Source organism: Salmo trutta, unplaced genomic scaffold (genome assembly GCF_901001165.1).
Source record: "Salmo trutta unplaced genomic scaffold, fSalTru1.1, whole genome shotgun sequence".
Taxonomy (NCBI): domain Eukaryota; kingdom Metazoa; phylum Chordata; class Actinopteri; order Salmoniformes; family Salmonidae; genus Salmo; species Salmo trutta.
The window spans coordinates 647,512-669,238 of record NW_021823456.1 but is presented as its reverse complement, the minus strand read 5'-3'; the positions used below and the strand labels follow the sequence as shown (position 1 = coordinate 669,238).

General features: G+C 44.3%; 1 protein-coding gene across 5 annotated transcripts in view; it reads left to right on the top strand.

Annotated features, from left to right (window-relative positions):
• The window catches only part of arhgef39 (Rho guanine nucleotide exchange factor (GEF) 39), a gene marked incomplete in the record, with an annotated part of 179,260 nt that extends 176,137 nt beyond the window's left edge, over nt 1-3,123 (top strand). The window contains 2 exon segments of one of the 5 annotated variants that reach the window (XR_003877491.1): nt 958-1,054; nt 1,098-3,123. Coding sequence is in view for 1 of the 5 variants with exons in the window: in XM_029749033.1 (XP_029604893.1) it covers nt 958-991 (34 nt within the window). 5 annotated transcript variants of the gene reach the window in all.
• Nucleotides 3,124-21,727: the final 18,604 nt, after the last annotated feature.

The window sequence follows — 21,727 nt, the reverse complement described above, 5'->3', positions numbered from 1 at the left end:
GTATACTCCTGAACGATGATGAACCCTTAGCCGTTAACCGTATACTCCTGAACGATGATGAACCGTTAACCGTATACTCCTGAACGATGATGAACCCTTAGCCGTTAGCCGTATACTCCTGAACGATGATGAACCGTTAACCGTATACTCCTGAATGATGATGAACCGTTAACCGTTAGCCGTATACTCCTGAACGATGATCAACCCTTATCCGTTAACCGTATACTCCTGAATGATGATGAACCGTTAACCGTTAGCCGTATTCTCCTGAACGATGATGAACCGTTAACCGTATACTCCTGAATGATGATGAACCGTTAACCGTTAGCCGTATACTCCTGAACGATGATCAACCCTTATCCGTTAACCGTATACTCCTGAACGATGATGAACCGTTAACCGTATACTCCTGAACGATGATGAACCGTTAGCCGTATACTCCTGAACGATGATGAACCGTTAGCCGTATACTCCTGAACGATGATGAACCGTTAACCGTTAACCGTATACTCCTGAACGATGATGAACCGTTAACCGTATACTCCTGAACGATGATGAACCCTTAGCCGTTAACCGTATACTCCTGAACGATGATGAACCCTTAGCCGTATACTCCTGAACGATGATGAACCCTTATCCGTTAGCCGTATACTCCTGAACGATGATGAACCGTTAACCGTATACTCCTGAACGATGATGAACCGTTAACCGTATACTCCTGAATGATGATGAACCGTTAACCGTTAACCGTTAGCCGTATACTCCTGAACGATGATCAACCCTTATCCGTTAACTGTATACTCCTGAACGATGGTTGAAACCTAGTATGGCAGTATAAGATATCTCTGAACTAGTAAACTATCACTGTTTCTGTCCACTCTATCCTGATGTTAGTACAGTGTAATTACCCTGATATAGAGCAGAGGTGAACAACTGTCTTCTTCATTCTCTCCTCAGTGAACCGGCCAGGTCGAGCTGTGTGATCCTGTGAAAGACGAAGAACTTTAGAGATCCTTACTCTTTCACACAAACCAATCAAGTCAGACAGATGAGCGTTAATGGGAGAGATGGGAGGTAGTTAGATACTGGAGAATCAGGTTAATGGGGTGATTGGAGGTAGTTAGATACTGGAGAATCAGGTTAATGGGGGAGATGGGAGGTAGTTAGATACTGGAGAATCAGGTTAACGGGGGAGATGGGAGGTAGTTAGATACTGGAGAATCATGTTAATGGGGGAGATGGGAGGTAGTTAGATACTGGAGAATCGTGTTAACGGGGAGATGGGAGGTAGTTAGATATTGGAGAATCAGGTTAACGAGGGGATATGAGGAGAGATGGGAGGTAGTTAGATACTGGAGAATCATGTTAACGAGGGGATATGAGGAGAGATGGGAGGTAGTTAGATACTGGAGAATCAGGTTAACGAGGGGATATGAGGAGAGATGGGAGGTAGTTAGATACTGGAGAATCAGGTTAACGAGGAGAGATGGGAGGTAGTTAGAAGATATGAAATGTGAAGATTTTAACACTGATGCCAAAGACACACTATGAAACACCTTCACAATAGAAGCTCGAGGAGATGGAATATGTGAGATTTGACTCTGAAAGAAACGTTGTCATGAATGTTTTGTCCTGAATAGAATGTTGCCATTATATGTCAGAGCAAAAGCTGGGCTCAGCAGGAAAATATTGTATTACTAGATTGGGAATCAAAACTGTCAACTGGGATATTTTGGCAGCACAATACCGTATAATCTTAATGTTAAATTGTGATTTTTACTGTCTATTTACATTTAATTCATACAAGAGCTGAAATATTAGTAACATCATGCTTGTCTATGGTAATATACAGTATATTATAATATTAGTAACATCATGCTTGTCTCTATGGTAATATACAGTATATTATAATAGTAATACATCATGCTTGTCTCTATGGTAATATACAGTATATTATAATAGTAATACATCATGCTTGTCTCTATGGTAATATACAGTATATTATAATATTAGTAACATATCATGCGTGTCTCTATGGTAATATACAGTATATTATAATAGTAATACATCATGTTTGTCTCTATGGTAATATACAGTATATTATAATAGTAATACATCATGCTTGTCTCTATGGTAATATACAGTATATTATAATATTAGTATCATATCATGCTTGTCTCTATGGTAATATACAGTATATTATAATATTAGTAACATATCATGCTTGTCTCTATGGTAATATACAGTATATTATAATATTAGTAACATATCATGCTTGTCTCTATGGTAATATACAGTATATTATAATATTAGTAACATATCATGCTTGTCTCTATGGTAATATACAGTATATTATAATATAAGTATCATATCATGCTTGTCTATGGTAATATACAGTATATTATAATAGTAATACATCATGCTTGTCTATGGTAATATACAGTATATTATAATAGTAATACATCATGCTTGTCTCTATGGTAATATACAGTATATTATAATAGTAATACATCATGCTTGTCTCTATGGTAATATACAGTATATTATAATAGTAATACATCATGCTTGTCTCTATGGTAATATACAGTATATTATAATAGTAACATATCATGCTTGTCTCTATGGTAATATACAGTATATTATAATATAAGTATCATATCATGCTTGTCTATGGTAATATACAGTATATTATAATAGTAATACATCATGCTTGTCTATGGTAATATACAGTATATTATAATAGTAATACATCATGCTTGTCTATGGTGTAATATACAGTATATTATAGCGTTATGGAGATATATGGAGTGCAGGACTAGGAGTATATACAAGCCAGCGGCATTGTATTACAATTAATAGCTACTGAGTTAATGAATATAGTTATTCCATATCATGATTGTATCTTTCACTACTGCAGAGAGAGAGAAGAGAGAAGTCTCTCCTTTTAGAAACTCTTCTGATATGTGGTCGGCCATTCTGAGCCTTATGAATGGATAGTCTACTCGTGTGATTTCACTAATGTATCATACGATTACGTTCATTTTAACATTACACATTCCTTCTGTAGTCGTCATGTACTCCGTCCAATATATTTATCAAAAACATTAAACATTTTAAACATTCTTTTGTATTTCTAATTGTCTTGATATGTTTTAGTTTTGTTACTATTTAGTTGAGTCTGTTTTCGACTGGTTTCATTGTCACTCCATTTCCCCCCAGTACAATGGACTGTCACTCCATTACCCCCCAGTACAATGGACTGTCACTCCATTCCCCCCAGTACAATGGACTGTCACTCCATTCCCCCCCAGTACAATGGACTGTCACTCCATTCCCCCCAGTACAATGGACTGTTATACTGTCACTCCATTCCCCCCAGTACAATGGACTGTTATACTGTCACTCCATTCCCCCCCAGTACAATGGACTGTTATACTGTCGCTCCATTCCCCCCCAGTACAATGGACTGTTATACTGTCGCTCCATTCCCCCCCAGTACAATGGACTGTTATACTGTCACTCCATTCCCCCCCAGTACAATGGACTGTTATACTGTCACTCCATTCCCCCCAGTACAATGGACTGCTATCCAGCTGTTACATTACTCCAAATGACAATCAATTAAACTCTGATGGATTCCAGAAGGTCTTCTGTCAGCTTGTTTTATAGCTTCTGGATGACGTTTCCCCTCGGGACAGATCTATGATCAGCTTCCTTTTCCTCAAATCTAACTTTAACCATTAGTGGGTAAAATGTCAAACTCACCCAAGATCAGTGTCTAGGGTCAACTTCCTGTTTTGTATGGGATGTATCCATAGAGATGACTGGAGAGATGTGCCATACACTCAATAGCCACTAGAGGGCACCACCAACATGTAGAAAACCATTGATTGGAAAATAAAGGTTAAAAACAAAGGACTTCATACTTACAATATTCATATGATGTCAGAGCTGAACTAAATAATTAGTTCCCTATTAGTATGCATAGAACAATGTGTTTTAAGTGGTGGAACGATATCAAGGCCGAACCACCAATGATTGGGTCATTCCAAGAACTGATACAAAAGGTTGGATCGCCAGGATGTGGACGTTTTAGCTGTCGATACATCCCAGTTTATATCCTCGAGTCCATATAAGACTTGGTAACTGAATCAGCTGTTCATGGTGATAACCTCTAACGTCTCCGTCTCCGTCTCCCTCACACAGAGGACAGGGTTAATATCGTCAACCATGTTGATGGAAGACATTTTAAATATTCAGTATGTTCTATATGAGGAGCGAGCGCTTTAGAGAAAGATCTGATCTGGTTCTATTTTTAAAAAGCGATGAGTGGTCACTTGGTCGGAGAGGATTAATACGGACAAGATGATACAGGTCCATTTATATATTCATCAGCTAGATTTGTGGCCAGGTACGGGTAAAACGGGGCTTCGAGCTGCTTCTCTTCTTTAGCCTGCAATAAATCTGGAGCTGTTGAACTAGATCAATCTAATGTATTTATAAAGCTCTTTTTATATCAGTTGTCACAAAGTGTATAACGGTAACCCTGTCTAGACATCAAAGAACAAACAGCAGCACAGTGGCAAGGAGAAACCTCCAGAGGAACCAGACTGAAGGGGGGAGGCCTATCCTGGTAGAAACCACCAGAGGAACCAGACTGAAGGGGGAGGCCTATCCTCCTGTTAGAAACCTCCAGAGGAACCAGACTGAATGGGGGAGGCCTATCCTGGTAGAAACCTCCAGAGGAACCAGACTGAAGGGGGGAGGAGGCCTATCCTCCTGGTAGAAACCTCCAGAGGAACCAGACTGAAGGGGGAGGAGACCTATCCTGGTAGAAACCTCCAGAGGAACCAGACTGAAGGGGGAGGCCTATCCTCCTGTTAGAAACCTCCAGAGGAACCAGACTGAAGGGGGAGGAGGCCTATCCTGGTAGAAACCTCCAGAGGAACCAGACTGAAGGGGGGAGGAGGCCTATCCTGGTAGAAACCTCCAGAGGAACCAGACTGAAGGGGGAGGAGGCCTATCCTGGTAGAAACCTCCAGAGGAACCAGGCTGATGGGGGGAGGAGGCCTATCCTCCTGGTAGAAACCTCCAGAGGAACCAGACTGAAGGGGGGGAGGAGGCCTATCCTCCTGGTAGAAACCTCCAGAGGAACCAGACTGAAGGGGGAGGAGGCCTATCCTCCTGGTAGAAACCTCCAGAGGAACCAGGCTGATGGGGGGAGGAGGCCTATCCTGGTAGAAACCTCCAGAGGAACCAGACTGAAGGGGGAGGAGGCCTATCCTGGTAGAAACCTCCAGAGGAACCAGACTGAAGGGGGAGGAGGCCTATCCTCCTGGTAGAAACCTCGAGGAACCAGACTGAAGGGGGAGGAAGCCTATCCTGGTAGAAACCTCCAGAGGAATCAGACTGAAGGGGGAGGAGGCATATCCTCCTGGTAGAAACCTCCAGAGGAACCAGACTGAAGGGGGGAGGAGGTCTATCCTCCTGGTAGAAACCTCCAGAGGAACCAGGCTGAGGGGAGAGGAGGCCTATCCTGGTAGAAACCTCCAGAGGAACCAGACTGAAGGAGGAGGCCTATCCTCCTGGTAGAAACCTCCAGCTAAGAGCTGACTGGTACATAACACCAGCTTACTGGCATCTGGCCTCCTCTCAGCTAAGAGCTGACTGGTACATAACACCAGCTTACTGGCATCAGACCTCCTCTCAGCTAAGAGCTGACTGGTACATAACACCAGTTTACTGGCATCTGGCCTCCACTCAGCTAAGAGCTGACTGACTGGTACATAACACCAGCTTACTGACATCAGACCTCCTCTCAGCTAAGAGCTGACTGGTACATAACACCAGTTTACTGGCATCTGGCCTCCACTCAGCTAAGAGCTGACTGACTGGTACATAACACCAGCTTACTGGCATCTGACGACCTCTCAGCTAAGAACTGACTGGTACATAACACCAGCTTACTGGCATCTGACCTCCTCTCAGCTAAGAACTGACTGGTACATAACACCAGCTTACTGGCATCTGGCCTCCTCTCAGCTAAGAGCTGACTGACTGGTACATAACACCAGTTTACTGGCATCTGGCCTCCACTCAGCTAAGAGCTGACTGACTGGTACATAACACCAGCTTACTGGCATCTGGCCTCCTCTCAGCTAAGAGCTGACTGACTGGTACATAACACCAGTTTACTGGCATCTGACCTCCTCTCAGCTAAGAGCTGACTGGTACATAACACCAGCTTACTGGCATCTGACCTCCTCTCAGCTAAGAGCTGACTGGTACATAACACCAGCTTACTGGCATCTGACCTCCTCTCAGCTAAGAGCTGACTGGTACATAACACCAGCTAACTGGCATCTGACCTCCTCTCAGCTAAGAGCTGACTGGTACATAACACCAGCTTACTGGCATCTGGCCTCTCAGCTAAGAGCTGACTGGTACATAACACCAGCTAACTGGCATCTGCCCTCCTCTCAGCTAAGAACTGACTGGTACATAACACCAGCTAACTGGCATCTGCCCTCCTCTCAGCTAAGAACTGACTGGTACATAACACCATTCTCTCTCTCTCTCTGTGTGTGTGTGTGTGTGTGTGTGTGTGTGTGTGTGTGTGTGTGTGTGTGTGTGTGTGTGTGTGTGTGTGTGTGTGTGTGTGTGTGTGTGTGTTTGAGAGAGAGAGAGAGATACTTGTGATGATGAATGTGTTCTAGGGCTATAGCATCTGCCTGTTAACCAGTATACCATCCAGCCACACTGTCTGCAGTCCTGCTGTTAGCCAGTATACCAGCCAGCCACACTGTCTGCAGTCCTGCTGTTAGCCAGTATACCAGCCAGCCACACTGTCTTCAGTCCTGCTGTTAGCCAGTATACCAGCCAGCCACACTGTCTTCAGTCCTGCTGTTAGCCAGTATACCAGCCAGCCACACTGTCTGAAGTCCTGCTGTTAGCCAGTATACCAGCCAGCCACACTGTCTGAAATCCTGCTGTTAGCCAGTATACCAGCCAGCCACACAGTCTGAAGTCCTGCTGTTAGCCAGTATACCAGCCAGCCACACTGTCTGCAGTCCTGCTGTTAGCCAGTATACCAGCCAGCCACACTGTCTGCAGTCCTGCTGTTAGCCAGTATACCAGCCAGCCACACTGTCTGCAGTCCTGCTGTTAGCCAGTATACCAGCCAGCCACACTGTCTGCAGTCCTGCTGTTAGCCAGTATACCAGCCAGCCACACAGTCTGAAATCCTGCTGTTAGCCAGTATACCAGCCAGCCACACTGTCTGAAGTCCTGCTGTTAGCCAGTATACCAGCCAGCCACACTGCCTGAAATCCTGCTGTTAGCCAGTATACCAGCCAGCCACACAGTCTGAAATCCTGCTGTTAGCCAGTATACCAGCCAGCCACACTGTCTGAAGTCCTGCTGTTAGCCAGTATACCAGCCAGCCACACTGCCTGAAATCCTGCTGTTAGCCAGTATACCAGCCAGCCACACAGTCTGAAATCCTGCTGTTAGCCAGTATACCAGCCAGCCACACTGTCTGAAGTCCTGCTGTTAGCCAATATACCATCCAGCCACACAGTCTGAAATCCTGCTGTTAGCCAGCTACCAGCCAGCCACACTGTCTTCAGTCCTGCCGTTAGCCAATATACCATCCAGCCACACAGTCTGAAGTCCTGCTGTTAGCCAGTATACCAGCCAGCCACACTGTCTGAAGTCCTGCTGTTAGCCAGTATACCAGCCAGCCACACTGTCTTCAGTCCTGCTGTTAGCCAGTATACCAGCCAGCCACACTGTCTGAAATCCTGCTGGTAGCCAGTATACCAGCCAGCCACACTGTCTTCAGTCCTGCTGTTAGCCAGTATACCAGCCAGCCACACTGTCTTCAGTCCTGCTGGTAGCCAGTATACCAGCCAGCCACACTGTCTTCAGTCCTGCTGTTAGCCAGTATACCAGCCAGCCACACAGTCTGAAATCCTGCTGTTAGCCAGTATACCAGCCAGCCACACTGCCTGAAATCCTGCTGTTAGCCAGTATACCAGCCAGCCACACTGTCTGAAGTCCTGCTGTTAGCCAGTATACCAGCCAGCCACACAGTCTGAAATCCTGCTGTTAGCCAGTATACCAGCCAGCCACACTGTCTGAAGTCCTGCTGTTAGCCAATATACCATCCAGCCACACAGTCTGAAATCCTGCTGTTAGCCAGTATACCAGCCAGCCACACTGTCTTCAGTCCTGCCGTTAGCCAATATACCATCCAGCCACACAGTCTGAAGTCCTGCTGTTAGCCAGTATACCAGCCAGCCACACTGTCTGAAGTCCTGCTGTTAGCCAGTATACCAGCCAGCCACACTGTCTTCAGTCCTGCTGTTAGCCAGTATACCAGCCAGCCACACTGTCTGAAATCCTGCTGGTAGCCAGTATACCAGCCAGCCACACTGTCTGAAGTCCTGCTGTTAGCCAGTATACCAGCCAGCCACACTGTCTGAAGTCCTGCTGTTAGCCAGTATACCAGCCAGCCACACTGTCTTCAGTCCTGCTGTTAGCCAGTATACCAGCCAGCCACACTGTCTGAAGTCCTGCTGTTAGCCGGTATACCAGCCAGCCACACTGTCTGAAATCCTGCTGTTAGCCAGTATACCAGCCAGCCACACAGTCTGAAATCCTGCTGTTAGCCAGTATACCAGCCAGCCACACTGCCTGAAATCCTGCTGTTAGCCAGTATACCAGCCAGCCACACTGTCTGAAGTCCTGCTGTTAGCCGGTATACCAGCCAGCCACACTGAAATCCTGCTGTTAGCCAGCTACCAGCCAGCCACACTGTCTGAATTCCTGCTGTTAGCCAGTATACCAGCCAGCCACACTGTCTGAAATCCTGCTGTTAGCCGGTATACCAGCCAGCCACACTGTCTGAAGTCCTGCAGTTAGCCAGTATACCAGCCAGCCACACTGTCTGAAGTCCTGCTGTTAGCCAGTATACCGTCCAGCCACACTGTCTTCAGTCCTGCTGTTAGCCAGTATACCAGCCAGCCACACAGTCTGAAATCCTGCTGTTAGCCAGTATACCAGCCAGCCACACTGTCTGAAATCCTGCTGTTAGCCGGTATACCAGCCAGCCACACTGTCTTCAGTCCTGCTGTTAGCCAGTATACCAGCCAGCCACACTGTCTGAATTCCTGCTGTTAGCCAGTATACCAGCCAGCCACACTGTCTGAAATCCTGCTGTTAGCCAGTATACCAGCCAGCCACACTGTCTGAATTCCTGCTGTTAGCCAGTATACCAGCCAGCCACACTGTCTTCAGTCCTGCTGTTAGTGTTGAATTTTAGCAGAGACTGGCTGCATAAAGAGGCTGCTTTCTGTCATTAAGGCTGTTATTTTGTTGCTGTTACCAGTGCGCTCAGGGGATATCCGTATGCAGTACCAAGCAGCGCCACAAGATGGCAGCTCCAGCTTTGATAATTGTGGTGTTGACCACATTCAGCTCAGCCCTGCTGATCTGCATTCAGTATAGATGATCATTGCTTATATTCATTGTGGAAGCGAAGAGGAAATACTCTGAGGTGGAGAATCTCTTCATCGTTCTCTGTTTTTCGCTCTCCACTCTCGATCTTTCTCTCTCTGTCTTTCTCTCTCTCATTATTTGTCTCTCTCTCTCTCGTTCTTTGTCTCTCTCCACTCTCGATCTTTCTCTCTCTGTCTTTCTCTCTCCACTCGCTCTTTGTCTCTCTACAGAGTGATATTGTTCATCTCTATGTTAATACTGAGAGCTCTATGGTGTACTACGGTGTACTATGTCTAACCTCTGACCCCTGTCCAAATCGTACAGGGATGTGACTAGAAGGAATCCGTCTCTCTGCAGGGTTGTCATAACAACCAACTGTCATCCACCAAGGCGTCTCTCGTTAACCTTTTGTTATTGTAGCGTTTGTCTATAGATCAACAACGTCCACTTCCTTCAGTGATCAGATCAGGGTGGAAGTTTCAGCTCATAATCTGGGTCCAAAATGGCACTCTATCCCCTACTTTTGACCAGAGTCCCATCTGAAGCTGCCTGTCTCTTTCTGGTTTGGCTGTAATGCTTTAGAATGACCCACGCAGAATGGCTGTGTATTATGAATGACCAGTCACTAATACAACAGGGAAAAACCTGACCGTTTCTGATTGGAGAAATTCAACAGTCATTAACCTGAAAGTAGCGGGTAAAGTGATACTTGGTTTAGAGATGAGTCACACATAAACATGATGTTCTGACAGATTCCTGTCAACAATACAATAAGCACATCATGACAACAGGGCTGTTACCTAACCAAGGTTAAGCCACTCTGATCCTCTGAGGATGATATTCCATATGTCAGTTAGGTAACCGGTAGGTTGGAGTGGTCTGAGGTGACACGGTGGTGGTGGTGACGTTATGACAGGTGTTGTAATCAGGTATCCAAACAACTCCAAAGTCAAAGTAGACAGCCCTCGTATCTAGCGAGCGCTACTGTCAGGTAGCTAGCTACAGGTACCCATAGCGTGTTAGTTAGTTTTATAGCTTGGGCATTTATTCCAATACTTTTCAGAATTCCCCCAAAAATATATTAATGAAGCTAGCTAGCTACGTTTTATAAGCTCCCCCACTACAACACTAAGCCAATTTGCCAACGCTAAAATCAAGATTAATATTTATATATATTTTTTAGTAATGCTAGCATCATAAATTTGTCGCGTTGATTAAATTTGACACTTCACGGCCCACCGGAGTTTGACACGTGGCTACAGTTTGCATTGATTTGTGGGTCATATCAACCCCACACGTGATCAAAATTCTTCACTCGCTCTCTCAAGCTGAATTGTGGGTCGAGGAGGCAACGTTTTGTGAATCGGGTCCTCCGCTTAAGATGGCAATCAAACTACATCCGGTTTCAACGGGAATTCCCCCCGAGGGAAAGAGGCTCGCGCAATGCCTGAGGGGGTAAAAAGAACGTGTTTGGACTGCAGACATGGAGGTAATTTCACATGACATTATGGGACATTGATAATAAACAAGAGGTGAACAGTCATTTGTCTGCATCTCGAATAGACTATAAAACAAAGTCTAGAAGTAGGTCACAAACAGGGAAACTGTGCAACAAGTTTTCATTATGTAGAAATATGAATCTTTATTACATGAACCAGACCTCTCTCCTCAAATAGGCCCTGTCTACCACCCATCTAGTGTTTCCCTGTCTACCACCCATCTAGTGTTTCCCTGTCTACCACCCATCTAGTGTTTCCCCGTCTACCACCCATCTAGTGTTTCCCTGTCTACCACCCATCTAGTGTTTCCCTGTCTATCACCCATCTAGTGTTTCCCTGTCTACCACCCATCTAGTGTTTCCCTGTCTACCACCCATCTAGTGTTTCCCTGTCTACCACCCATCTAGTGTTTCCCTGTCTACCACCCATCTAGTGTTTCCCTGTCTACCACCCATCTAGTGTTTCCCCGTCTACCACCCATCTAGTGTGTCCCCGTCTACCACCCATCTAGTGTTTCCCCGTCTACCACCCATCTAGTGTTTCCCTGTCTACCACCCATCTACTATTTCCCTCTACAACCCATCACTATTTCCCTCTACAACCCATCACTATTTCCCTCTACAACCATCACTATTTCCCTCTACAACCATCACTATTTCCCCGTCTACAACCATCACTATTTCCCTCTACAACCATCACTATTTCCCTCTACAACCCATCACTATTTCCCCGTCTACAACCATCACTATTTCCCTCTACAACCATCACTATTTCCCTCTACAACCATCACTATTTCCCTCTACAACCATCACTATTTCCCTCTACAACCCATCACTATTTCCCCGTCTACAACCCATCACTATTTCCCTCTACAACCATCACTATTTCCCTCTACAACCATCACTATTTCCCTCTACAACCATCACTATTTCCCTCTACAACCATCACTATTTCCCCATCTACAACCATCACTATTTCCCTCTACAACCATCACTATTTCCCCGTCTACAACCATCACTATTTCCCCGTCTACAACCATCACTATTTCCCTCTACAACCATCACTATTTCCCTCTACAACCATCACTATTTCCCTCTACAACCCATCACTATTTCCCTCTACAACCATCACTATTTCCCTCTACAACCATCACTATTTCCCTCTACAACCCATCACTATTTCCCTCTACAACCATCACTATTTCCCTCTACAACCATCACTATTTCCCTCTACAACCATCACTATTTCCCTCTACAACCCATCACTATTTCCCCCTCTACAACCTATCACTATTTCCCTCTACAACCCATCACTATGTCCCTCTACAACCCATCACTATTTCCCCCTCTACAACCCATCACTATTTCCCTCTACAACCATCACTATTTCCCTCTACAACCATCACTATTTCCCCGTCTACAACCATCACTATTTCCCCCTCTACAACCCATCACTATTTCCCCCTCTACAACCCATCACTATTTCCCCCTACAACCATCACTATTTCCCTCTACAACCATCACTATTTCCCCGTCTACAACCCATCTACTATTTCCCCATCTACAACCCATCACTATGTCCCTCTACAACCCATCACTATTTCCCTCTACAACATCACTATTTCCCTCTACAACCATCACTATTTCCCCCTCTACAACCATCACTATTTCCCTCTACAACATCACTATTTCCCTCTACAACATCACTATTTCCCTCTACAACCATCACTATTTCCCTCTACAACCCATCACTATTTCCCCCTCTAGAACCCATCACTATTTCCCTCTACAACCCATCACTATTTCCCTCTACAACCATCTACTATTTCCATCTACAACCATCACTATTTCCCCGTCTACAACCATCACTATTTCCCTCTACAACCATCACTATTTCCCTCTACAACCCATCACTATTTCCCTCTACAACCCATCACTATTTCCCTCTACAACCCATCACTATTTCCCTCTACAACCCATCACTATTTCCCTCTACAACCCATCACTATTTCCGTCTACAACCATCACTATTTCCCTCTACAACATCACTATTTCCCTCTACATCCCATCACTATGTCCCTCTAAAACCATCACTATGTCCCTCTACAACCATCACTATTTCCCTCTACAACCATCACTATTTCCCCCTCTACAACCCATCACTATTTCCATCTACAACCCATCACTATTTCCCCCTCTACAACCATCACTATTTCCCTCTACAACCATCACTATTTCCCCCTCTACAACCATCACTATTTCCCTCTACAACCATCACTATTTCCCTCTACAACCATCACTATTTCCCTCTACAACCATCACTATTTCCCTCTACAACCCATCACTATTTCCCTCTACAACCCATCACTATTTCCCTCTACAACCCATCACTATTTCCCTCTACAACCATCACTATTTCCCTCTACAACCCATCACTGTTTCCCCGTCTACAACCCATCACTATTTCCCCCTCTACAACCATCACTATTTCCCCGTCTACAACCATCACTATTTCCCCCTCTACAACCATCACTATTTCCCTCTACAACCATCACTATTTCCCCCTCTACAACCATCACTATTTCCCCCTCTACAACCATCACTATTTCCCTCTACAACCATCACTATTTCCCTCTACAACCCATCACTATTTCCCTCTACAACCATCACTATTTCCCTCTACAACCATCACTATTTCCCTCTACAACCCATCACTATTTCCCCCGTCTACAACCCATCACTATTTCCCTCTACAACCCATCACTATTTCCCTCTACAACCATCACTATTTCCCTCTACAACCCATCACTATTTCCCTCTACAACCCATCACTATTTCCCTCTACAACCATCACTATTTACATCTACAACCATCACTATTTCCCCCTCTACAACCCATCACTATTTCCCTCTACAACCATCACTATTTCCCTCTACAACCCATCACTATGTCCCTCTACAACCATCACTATTTCCCCGTCTACAACCCATCACTATTTCCCTCTACAACCATCACTATTTCCCTCTACAACCCATCACTTTTTCCCCGTCTACAACCATCACTATTTCCCCCTCTACAACCCATCACTATGTCCCTCTACAACCATCACTATTTCCCCCTCTACAACCCATCACTATGTCCCTCTACAACCATCACTATTTCCCCCTCTACAACCCATCACTATTTCCCTCTACAACCCATCACTATTTCCCTCTACAACCCATCACTATGTCCCTCTACAACATCACTATTTCCCCGTCTACAACCCATCACTATGTCCCTCTACAACCCATCACTATTTCCCTCTACAACCCATCACTATTTCCCTCTACAACCCATCACTATTTCCCCATCTACAACCATAACTATTTCGACACCCCCCGAGTGACTGCAGGCGTTGCAGCTCTCCAAGCTTTCCATTGAGACGGAGTTTATAACTATTATAAACCAACAACACATCATTACCACCAGAAGTTGGAGAAAAAGAGAACCTGGAGGTCAGGAGGTCAGGATGGGGAGTGTTTCTAGCAGCAGTGTTTACCATCGGTCTAGAAATACTCTCACCACATCAACAGCTTCCTGCTCTGTGTTAATGTTGCAACTTACGGCCTCTTGAACGAGGGCTGGACTCCAGCCTCAGTAGTCTATTTTATGTAATGACTTGTGTCTGTTCTGCATTTGGAATGTGAGTGGCATTCAGGTAAATCCTCCCTTTCTGTCTGGAAGAGAGATTTAAAACCCAGTGGTTATCCAGCCAGTTATGCCAACCGTTATGTATGCGTTTGATGGGAGGAAGAAGCGATTTTTTTCAAGGTTTTTCAAGTTGTCTTGTTCAAAGTGCACTTTTTCTCACACACACACACACACACACACACACACACACACACACACACACACACACACACAACAAATGACGAATACAACATCAATGGCCTTGGACATATCATCTATCTCAACACCCACTCTACCCACCACACAGATTTGTCTTGGACCACCTCTCTCTTTCTCTTTACCCACCATACAAAATCTAGGAGGCTCGTGGTTCTCACCCTCTTCCATAGACTTACACAGTTATTATGACACCTTCCGGAGGACGTCCTCCAACCTATCAGAGCTCTGTCCACCCAATCAACTAATGTCCAGGGAATGGTTAGCAGGTGAGAGCTGTGAGATTAGTAGTACGTGATTGGTAGTACGTGATTGGTAGTATGTGATTGGTAGTACGTGATTGGTAGTATGTGATTGGTAGTATGTGATTGGTAGTATGTGATTGGTAGTATGTGATTGGTAGTATGTGATTGGTAGTATGTGATTGGTAGTACGTGGATGGTAGTACGTGATTAGTAGTATGTGATTGGTAGTACGTGATTGGTAGTACGTGATTGGTAGTACGTGATTGGTAGTATGTGATTGGTAGTAGGTGATTAGTAGTAGGTGATTAGTAGTACGTGATTGGTAGTACGTGATTGGTAGTACGTGATTGGTAGTACGTGATTGGTAGTACGTGATTGGTAGTATGTGAATGGTAGTATGTGATTGGTAGTATGTGATTGGTAGTATGTGATTGGTAGTACGTGATTGGTAGTAGGTGATTAGTAGTAGGTGATTAGTAGTAGGTGATTAGTAGTACGTGATTGGTAGTACGTGATTGGTAGTACGTGATTGGTAGTACGTGATTGGTAGTACGTGATTGGTAGTACGTGATTGGTAGTACGTGATTGGTAGTACGTGATTGGTAGTACGTGATTGGTAGTACGTGATTGGTAGTATGTGATTGGTAGTATGTGATTGGTAGTATGTGATTTGTAGTATGTGATTGGTAGTATGTGATTGGCAGTACGTGATTGGTAGTACGTGATTGGTAGTATGTGATTAGTAGTACGTGTTTGGTAGTACGTGATTAGTAGAATGTGATTGGTAGTATGTGATTAGTAGTATGTGATTAGTAGTATGTGATTGGTAGTACGTGATTGGTAGTACGTGATTGGTAGTACGTGGATGGTAGTAGGTGATTGGTAGTACGTGATTAGTAGTATGTGATTGGTAGAATGTGATTGGTAGTACGTTATTAGTAGTATGTGATTGGTAGTACGTGATTAGTAGTATGTGATTGGTAGTACGTGATTAGTAGTACGTGATCAGTAGTATGCGGATGGTGGTATGTGATTGGTAGTACGTGAATGGTAGTACGTGTTTGGTAGTACGTGGATGTACACCTGAAAATTTTACTGCTATTTATGAGATGTTTAACAGAGTCCTAGAACACTGAAATAATTGTCCTATAGTGTGTTTCTGTTCATTTCTCTTTCATGCTATCCCAGCATGCTTAGAGTGTGTTTGTGCCTGTGCCTGTGGCTGGACTACCTCCCGTTGACCCCATGCCCAGGTGACCTTTAGGAAGAGAGCTGTGGTGACGTTAGCCAGCTCTGGACCCATGCCGAGACACACTTTCATCAAACAGACCTAGCCTGCCCTGTGCATGTATCTGAAATGGTTCTCTATTCCCTGTATAGAACACTACTTTAGACCAGGGCCCTATTCCCTATATAGTACACTGCTTTATACCAGGGCCCTATTCCCTGTATAGAACACTACTTTAGACCAGGGCCCTATTCCCTATATAGTACACTGCTTTATACCAGGGCCCTATTCCCTATATAGTACACTACTTTAGACCAGAGCCCTATTCCCTATATAGTACACTACTTTATACCAGGGCCTGTAAGGCTCTAGGATCTTGTTCATAGGTCTCTGGTCTAAAGTAGTACACTATATAGGGAATAGGGCTCTGGTCTATAGTAGTGTACTATATAGGGAATAGGTCTCTGGTCTAAAGTAGTGCACTATATAGGGAATAGGGCTCTGGTTTAAAGTAGTGCACTATATAGGGAATAGGGCTCTGGTCTAAAGTAGTGCACTATATAGGGAATAGGGCTCTGGTCTAAAGTAGTGTACTATATAGGGAATAGGGCTCTGGTCTAAAGTAGTGTACTATATAGGGAATAGGTCTCTGGTCTAAAGTAGTGTACTATATAGGGAATAGGTCTCTGGTCTAAAGTAGTGCACTATATAGGGAATAGGTCTCTGGTCTAAAGTAGTGTACTATATAGGGAATAGGGCTCTGGTCTAAAGTAGTGTACTATATAGGGAATAGGTCTCTGGTCTAAAGTAGTGCACTATATAGGGAATAGGTCTCTGGTCTAAAGTAGTGTACTATATAGGGAATAGGGCTCTGGTCTAAAGTAGTGTACTATATAGGGAATAGGGCTCTGGTCTAAAGCAGCAGACTCACAGTAATTTTCCTCCCTCATGATGCCATCTATTTTGTGAAGTGCACCAGTCCCTCCTGCAGCAAAGCACCCCCACAACATGATGCTGCCACCCCCGTGCTTCACGGTTGAGATGGTGTTCTTCTGCCTGCAAGCCTCCCCCTTTTTCCTCCAAACATAACGATGGTCACTGTAAAGTAGACCACAACAGGCAGCCATTAGGTGACTCACTGTAAAGTAGACCACAACAGGCAGCCATTAGGTGACTCACTGTAAAGTAGACCACAACAGACAGGCATTAGGTGACTCACTGTAAAGTAGACCACAACAGGCAGCCATTAGGTGACTCACTGTAAAGTAGACCACAACAGACAGGCAGACCATAAACCTAGTGTTGATAATCAAACACTCAGGGCTCGAATCAATCAGATCCACTTCAGCCAATATCCTCACAGTGGTTGTTTTGGTGGTATCGGAGGTGAACTACATTAGAGCTGTCCAATCCACAAGTGGCTCCCAGCGTTATACCTAAAGCGGACAGTGCCATTCGTTGCACAGTCACATTAACAGAATGCAGCCTTTTTCCCAAGTTGGAACAGTGAACTGTGAGATGTAAACCACAGCTCCATTAGGGTGATAGAAATCCTCATTATTTTGTTGAATGATGATTTTTTTCAATTTGAGCATGATTATGTTTATATAGTCTACACTTTCTCCTTCTGAACTTCGTGAGCAAGAACAGCTGCTCACCGATTTGACAGCTCATACGTAGTTCCACCTCCGACATCACCAAAACATCAGCTACGCTGGTGTCTGCTATCGCCCCGGTTAACGCTTGCTCTGATTGAATCTGGGCCAAAGCGGTATTAGTGCCGTCAGAGCTGGGAGAATAAAGGCAAAGAGATTTGTCTCTTGACACCTTGAGGTGATTTATTGTCTACAGTAATATATCCATATGAACTGGCCTGGAATACACAGCAGATATTCCGTTTGAATTCCAGACTGCAGATGAGCCATATTACCGGTAATGTTATGTTGCCCCTGACTGCATCAGACTGCAGATGAGCCATATTACCGGTAATGTTATGTTGCCCCTGACTGCATCAGACTGCAGATGAGCCATATGACTGGTAATGTTATGTTGCCCCTCACTGCATCAGTAAAACACATATTCCCATAGAATGGTATGAAGATACAGTTGAAGTCGGAAGTTTACATACACCTTAGCCAAATACATTTAAATTCTGTTTTTCACAATTCCTGACATTAAATCCTAGTAAAAATTCTCTGTTTTAGGTCAGTTAGGATCACCACTTTATTTTAAGAATGTGAAATGTCAAAATAATAGTAGAGAGAATGATTTATTTCAGCTTTTATTTCTTTTATCACATTCCCAGTGGGTCAGAAGTTTACATACACTCAATTAGTATTTGGTAGCATTGCCTTTAAATTGTTTACCTTGGGTCAAACGTTTCGGGTAGCCTTCCACAAGCTTCCCACAATAAGTTGGGTGAATTTTGGCCTATTCCTCCTGACAGAGCTGGTGTAACTGAGTCAGGTTTGTAGGCCTCCTTGCTCGCACATGCTTTTTCAGTTCTGCCCACAAATTTTCTATAGGATTGAGGTCAGGGCTTTGTGATGGCCACACCAATACCTTGACTTTGTTGTCCTTAAGCCATTTTGCCACAACTTTGGAAGTATGCTTGGGGTCATTGTCCATTTGGAAGACCCATTTGCGACCAAGCTTTAACTTACTGACTGATGTCTTGAGATGTTGCTTCAATATATCCACATAATTTTCCTCCCTCATGATGCGATCTATTTTTGTGAAGTGCATCAGTCCCTCCTGCAGCAAAGCACCCCCACAACATGATGCTGCCACTCCCGTGCTTCGCGGTTGGGATGGTGTTCTTCGGCTTGCAAGCCTCCCCCTTTTCCTCCAAACATAACAACGGTCATTATGGCCAAACAGTTCTATTTTTGTTTCATCAGACCAGAGGACGTTTCTCCAAAAAGTACAATCTTTGTCCCCATGTGTAGTTGCAAACTGTAGTCTGGCTTTTTTTGTGGCGGTTTTGGAGCAGTGGCTTCTTCCTTGCTGAGCGGCCTTTCAGGTTATGTCGATATAGGACTCGTTTTACTGTGGATATAGATACGTTTCTACCCGTTTTCTCCAGCATCTTCACAAGGTCCTTTGCTGTTGTTCTGGGATTGATTTGCACTTTTCGCACCAAAGTACGTTCATCTCTAGGAGACAGAATGCGTCTCCTTCCTGAGCGGTATGACGGCTGCGTGGTCCCATGGTGTTTATACTCGCGTACTATTGTTTGTACAGATGAACGTGGTACCTTCAGGCGTTTGGAAATTGCTCCCAAGGATGAACCAGACCTGTGGAGGTCTACAATTGTTTTCTGAGGTCTTGGCTGATTTCTTTTGATTTTCCCATGATGTCAAGCAAAGAGGCACTGAGTTTGAAGGTAGGCCTTGAAATACATCCACAGGTACACCTCCAATTTGACTCAAATGATGTCAATTAGCCTATCAGAAGCTTCTAAAGCCATGACATCATTTTCTGGAATTTTCCAAGCTGTTTAAAGGCACAGTCAACTTAGTGTATGTAAACTTCTGACCCACTGGAATCGTGATACAGTGAATTTTAAGTGAAATTATCTGTCTGTAAACAATTGTTGGAAAAATTACTTGTCATGAACAAAGTCGATGTCCTAACCGACTTGCCAAAACTATAGTTTGTTAGCAAGAAACTTGTGGATTGGTTGAAAAACGAGTTTTAATGACTCCAACCTAAGTGTATGTAAACTTCCGACTTCAACTGTATGTCTAATATCTAATCCTGACATTAACTTTTATCTGCAGTAAGTGTATGTTATACTGGACTGAATACTGGAGCTGGAGCACACAGACTGAGTTGAGTCCCAATGGGCTAATGGACCCTGGTCAAACGTAGTTTTAACAGACTGTACTAAGTCTCTGAGTGGTGATTTAACCAGCCATAGAGACTCATCTTTTATCTCCTAAAGAACAGTCCAGTCTGAACACTCCTGGACAGTGTTTATCTTCTAAAGAACAGTCCAGTCTGAACACTCCTGGACAGTGTTTATCTCCTAAAGAACAGTCCAGTCTGAACACTCCTGGACAGTGTTTATCTTCTAAAGAACAGTCCAGTCTGAACACTCCTGGACAGTGTTTACCTCCTAAAGAACAGTCCAGTCTGAACACTCCTGGACAGTGTTTATCTCCTAAAGAACAGTCCAGTCTGAACACTCCTGGACGGTGTTTATCTCCTAAAGAACAGTCCAGTCTAAACACTCCTGGACAGTGTTTATCTTCTAAAGAACAGTCCAGTCTAAACACTCCTGGACAGTGTTTATCTCCTAAAGAACAGTCCAGTCTGAACACTCCTGGACAGTGTTTACCTCCTAAAGAACAGTCCAGTCTAAACACTCCTGAACAGTGTTTATCGCCTAAAAAACAGTCCAGTCTGAACACTCCTGGACAGTGTTTACCTCCTAAAGAACAGTCCAGTCTGAACACTCCTGGACAGTGTTTATCTCCTAAAGAACAGTCCAGTCTGAACACTCCTGGACAGTGTTTACCTCCTAAAGAACAGTCCAGTCTGAACACTCCTTGACAGTGTTTATCTCCTAAAGAACAGTCCAGTCTGAACACTCCTGGACAGTGTTTATCTCCTAAAGAACAGTCCAGTCTGAACACTCCTGGACAGTGTTTACCTCCTAAAGAACAGTCCAGTCTGAACACTCCTGGACAGTGTTTATCTTCTAAAGAACAGTCCAGTCTGAACACTCCTGGACAGTACCAGAGTAGATCTGTCATAGAGGTTATAACTACTGCCCCTCTCTGTATTTCCATGTCATAGAGGTTATAACTACTGCCCCTCTCTGTATTTCCATGTCATAGAGGTTATAACTACTGCCCCTCTCTGTATTTCCATGTCATAGAGGTTTAGAGCTTTTCCATGGGAGGAGAGAAGATTATTTTAGATGGTTGCTGCCAAGTAGGTACATTTTATTTCTCCATAACTGCAGATATCTTCAAAACCTATTTTTATTTAACTAGGCAAGTCAGTTAAGAACACATTCTTATTTTCATTGGCGGCCTAGGAACAGTGGGTTAACTGCCTTGTTCAGGGGCAGAACGACAGATTTTTACCTTGTCAGCTCGGGGATTCGATCTTGCAACCTTTCGGTTACTAGTCCAACGCTCTAACCACTAGGCTACCTGCTGGTTACTAGTCCAACGCTCTAACCACTAGGCTACCTGCTCTAACCACTAGGCTACCTGCTCTAACCACTAGGCTACCTGCTCTAACCACTAGGCTACCTGCTCTAACCACTAGGCTACCTGCTCTAACCACTAGGCTACCTGCCGCTCTAACCACTAGGCTACCTGGCACTTTTGTCATTGATGTTCCAAAATCAGA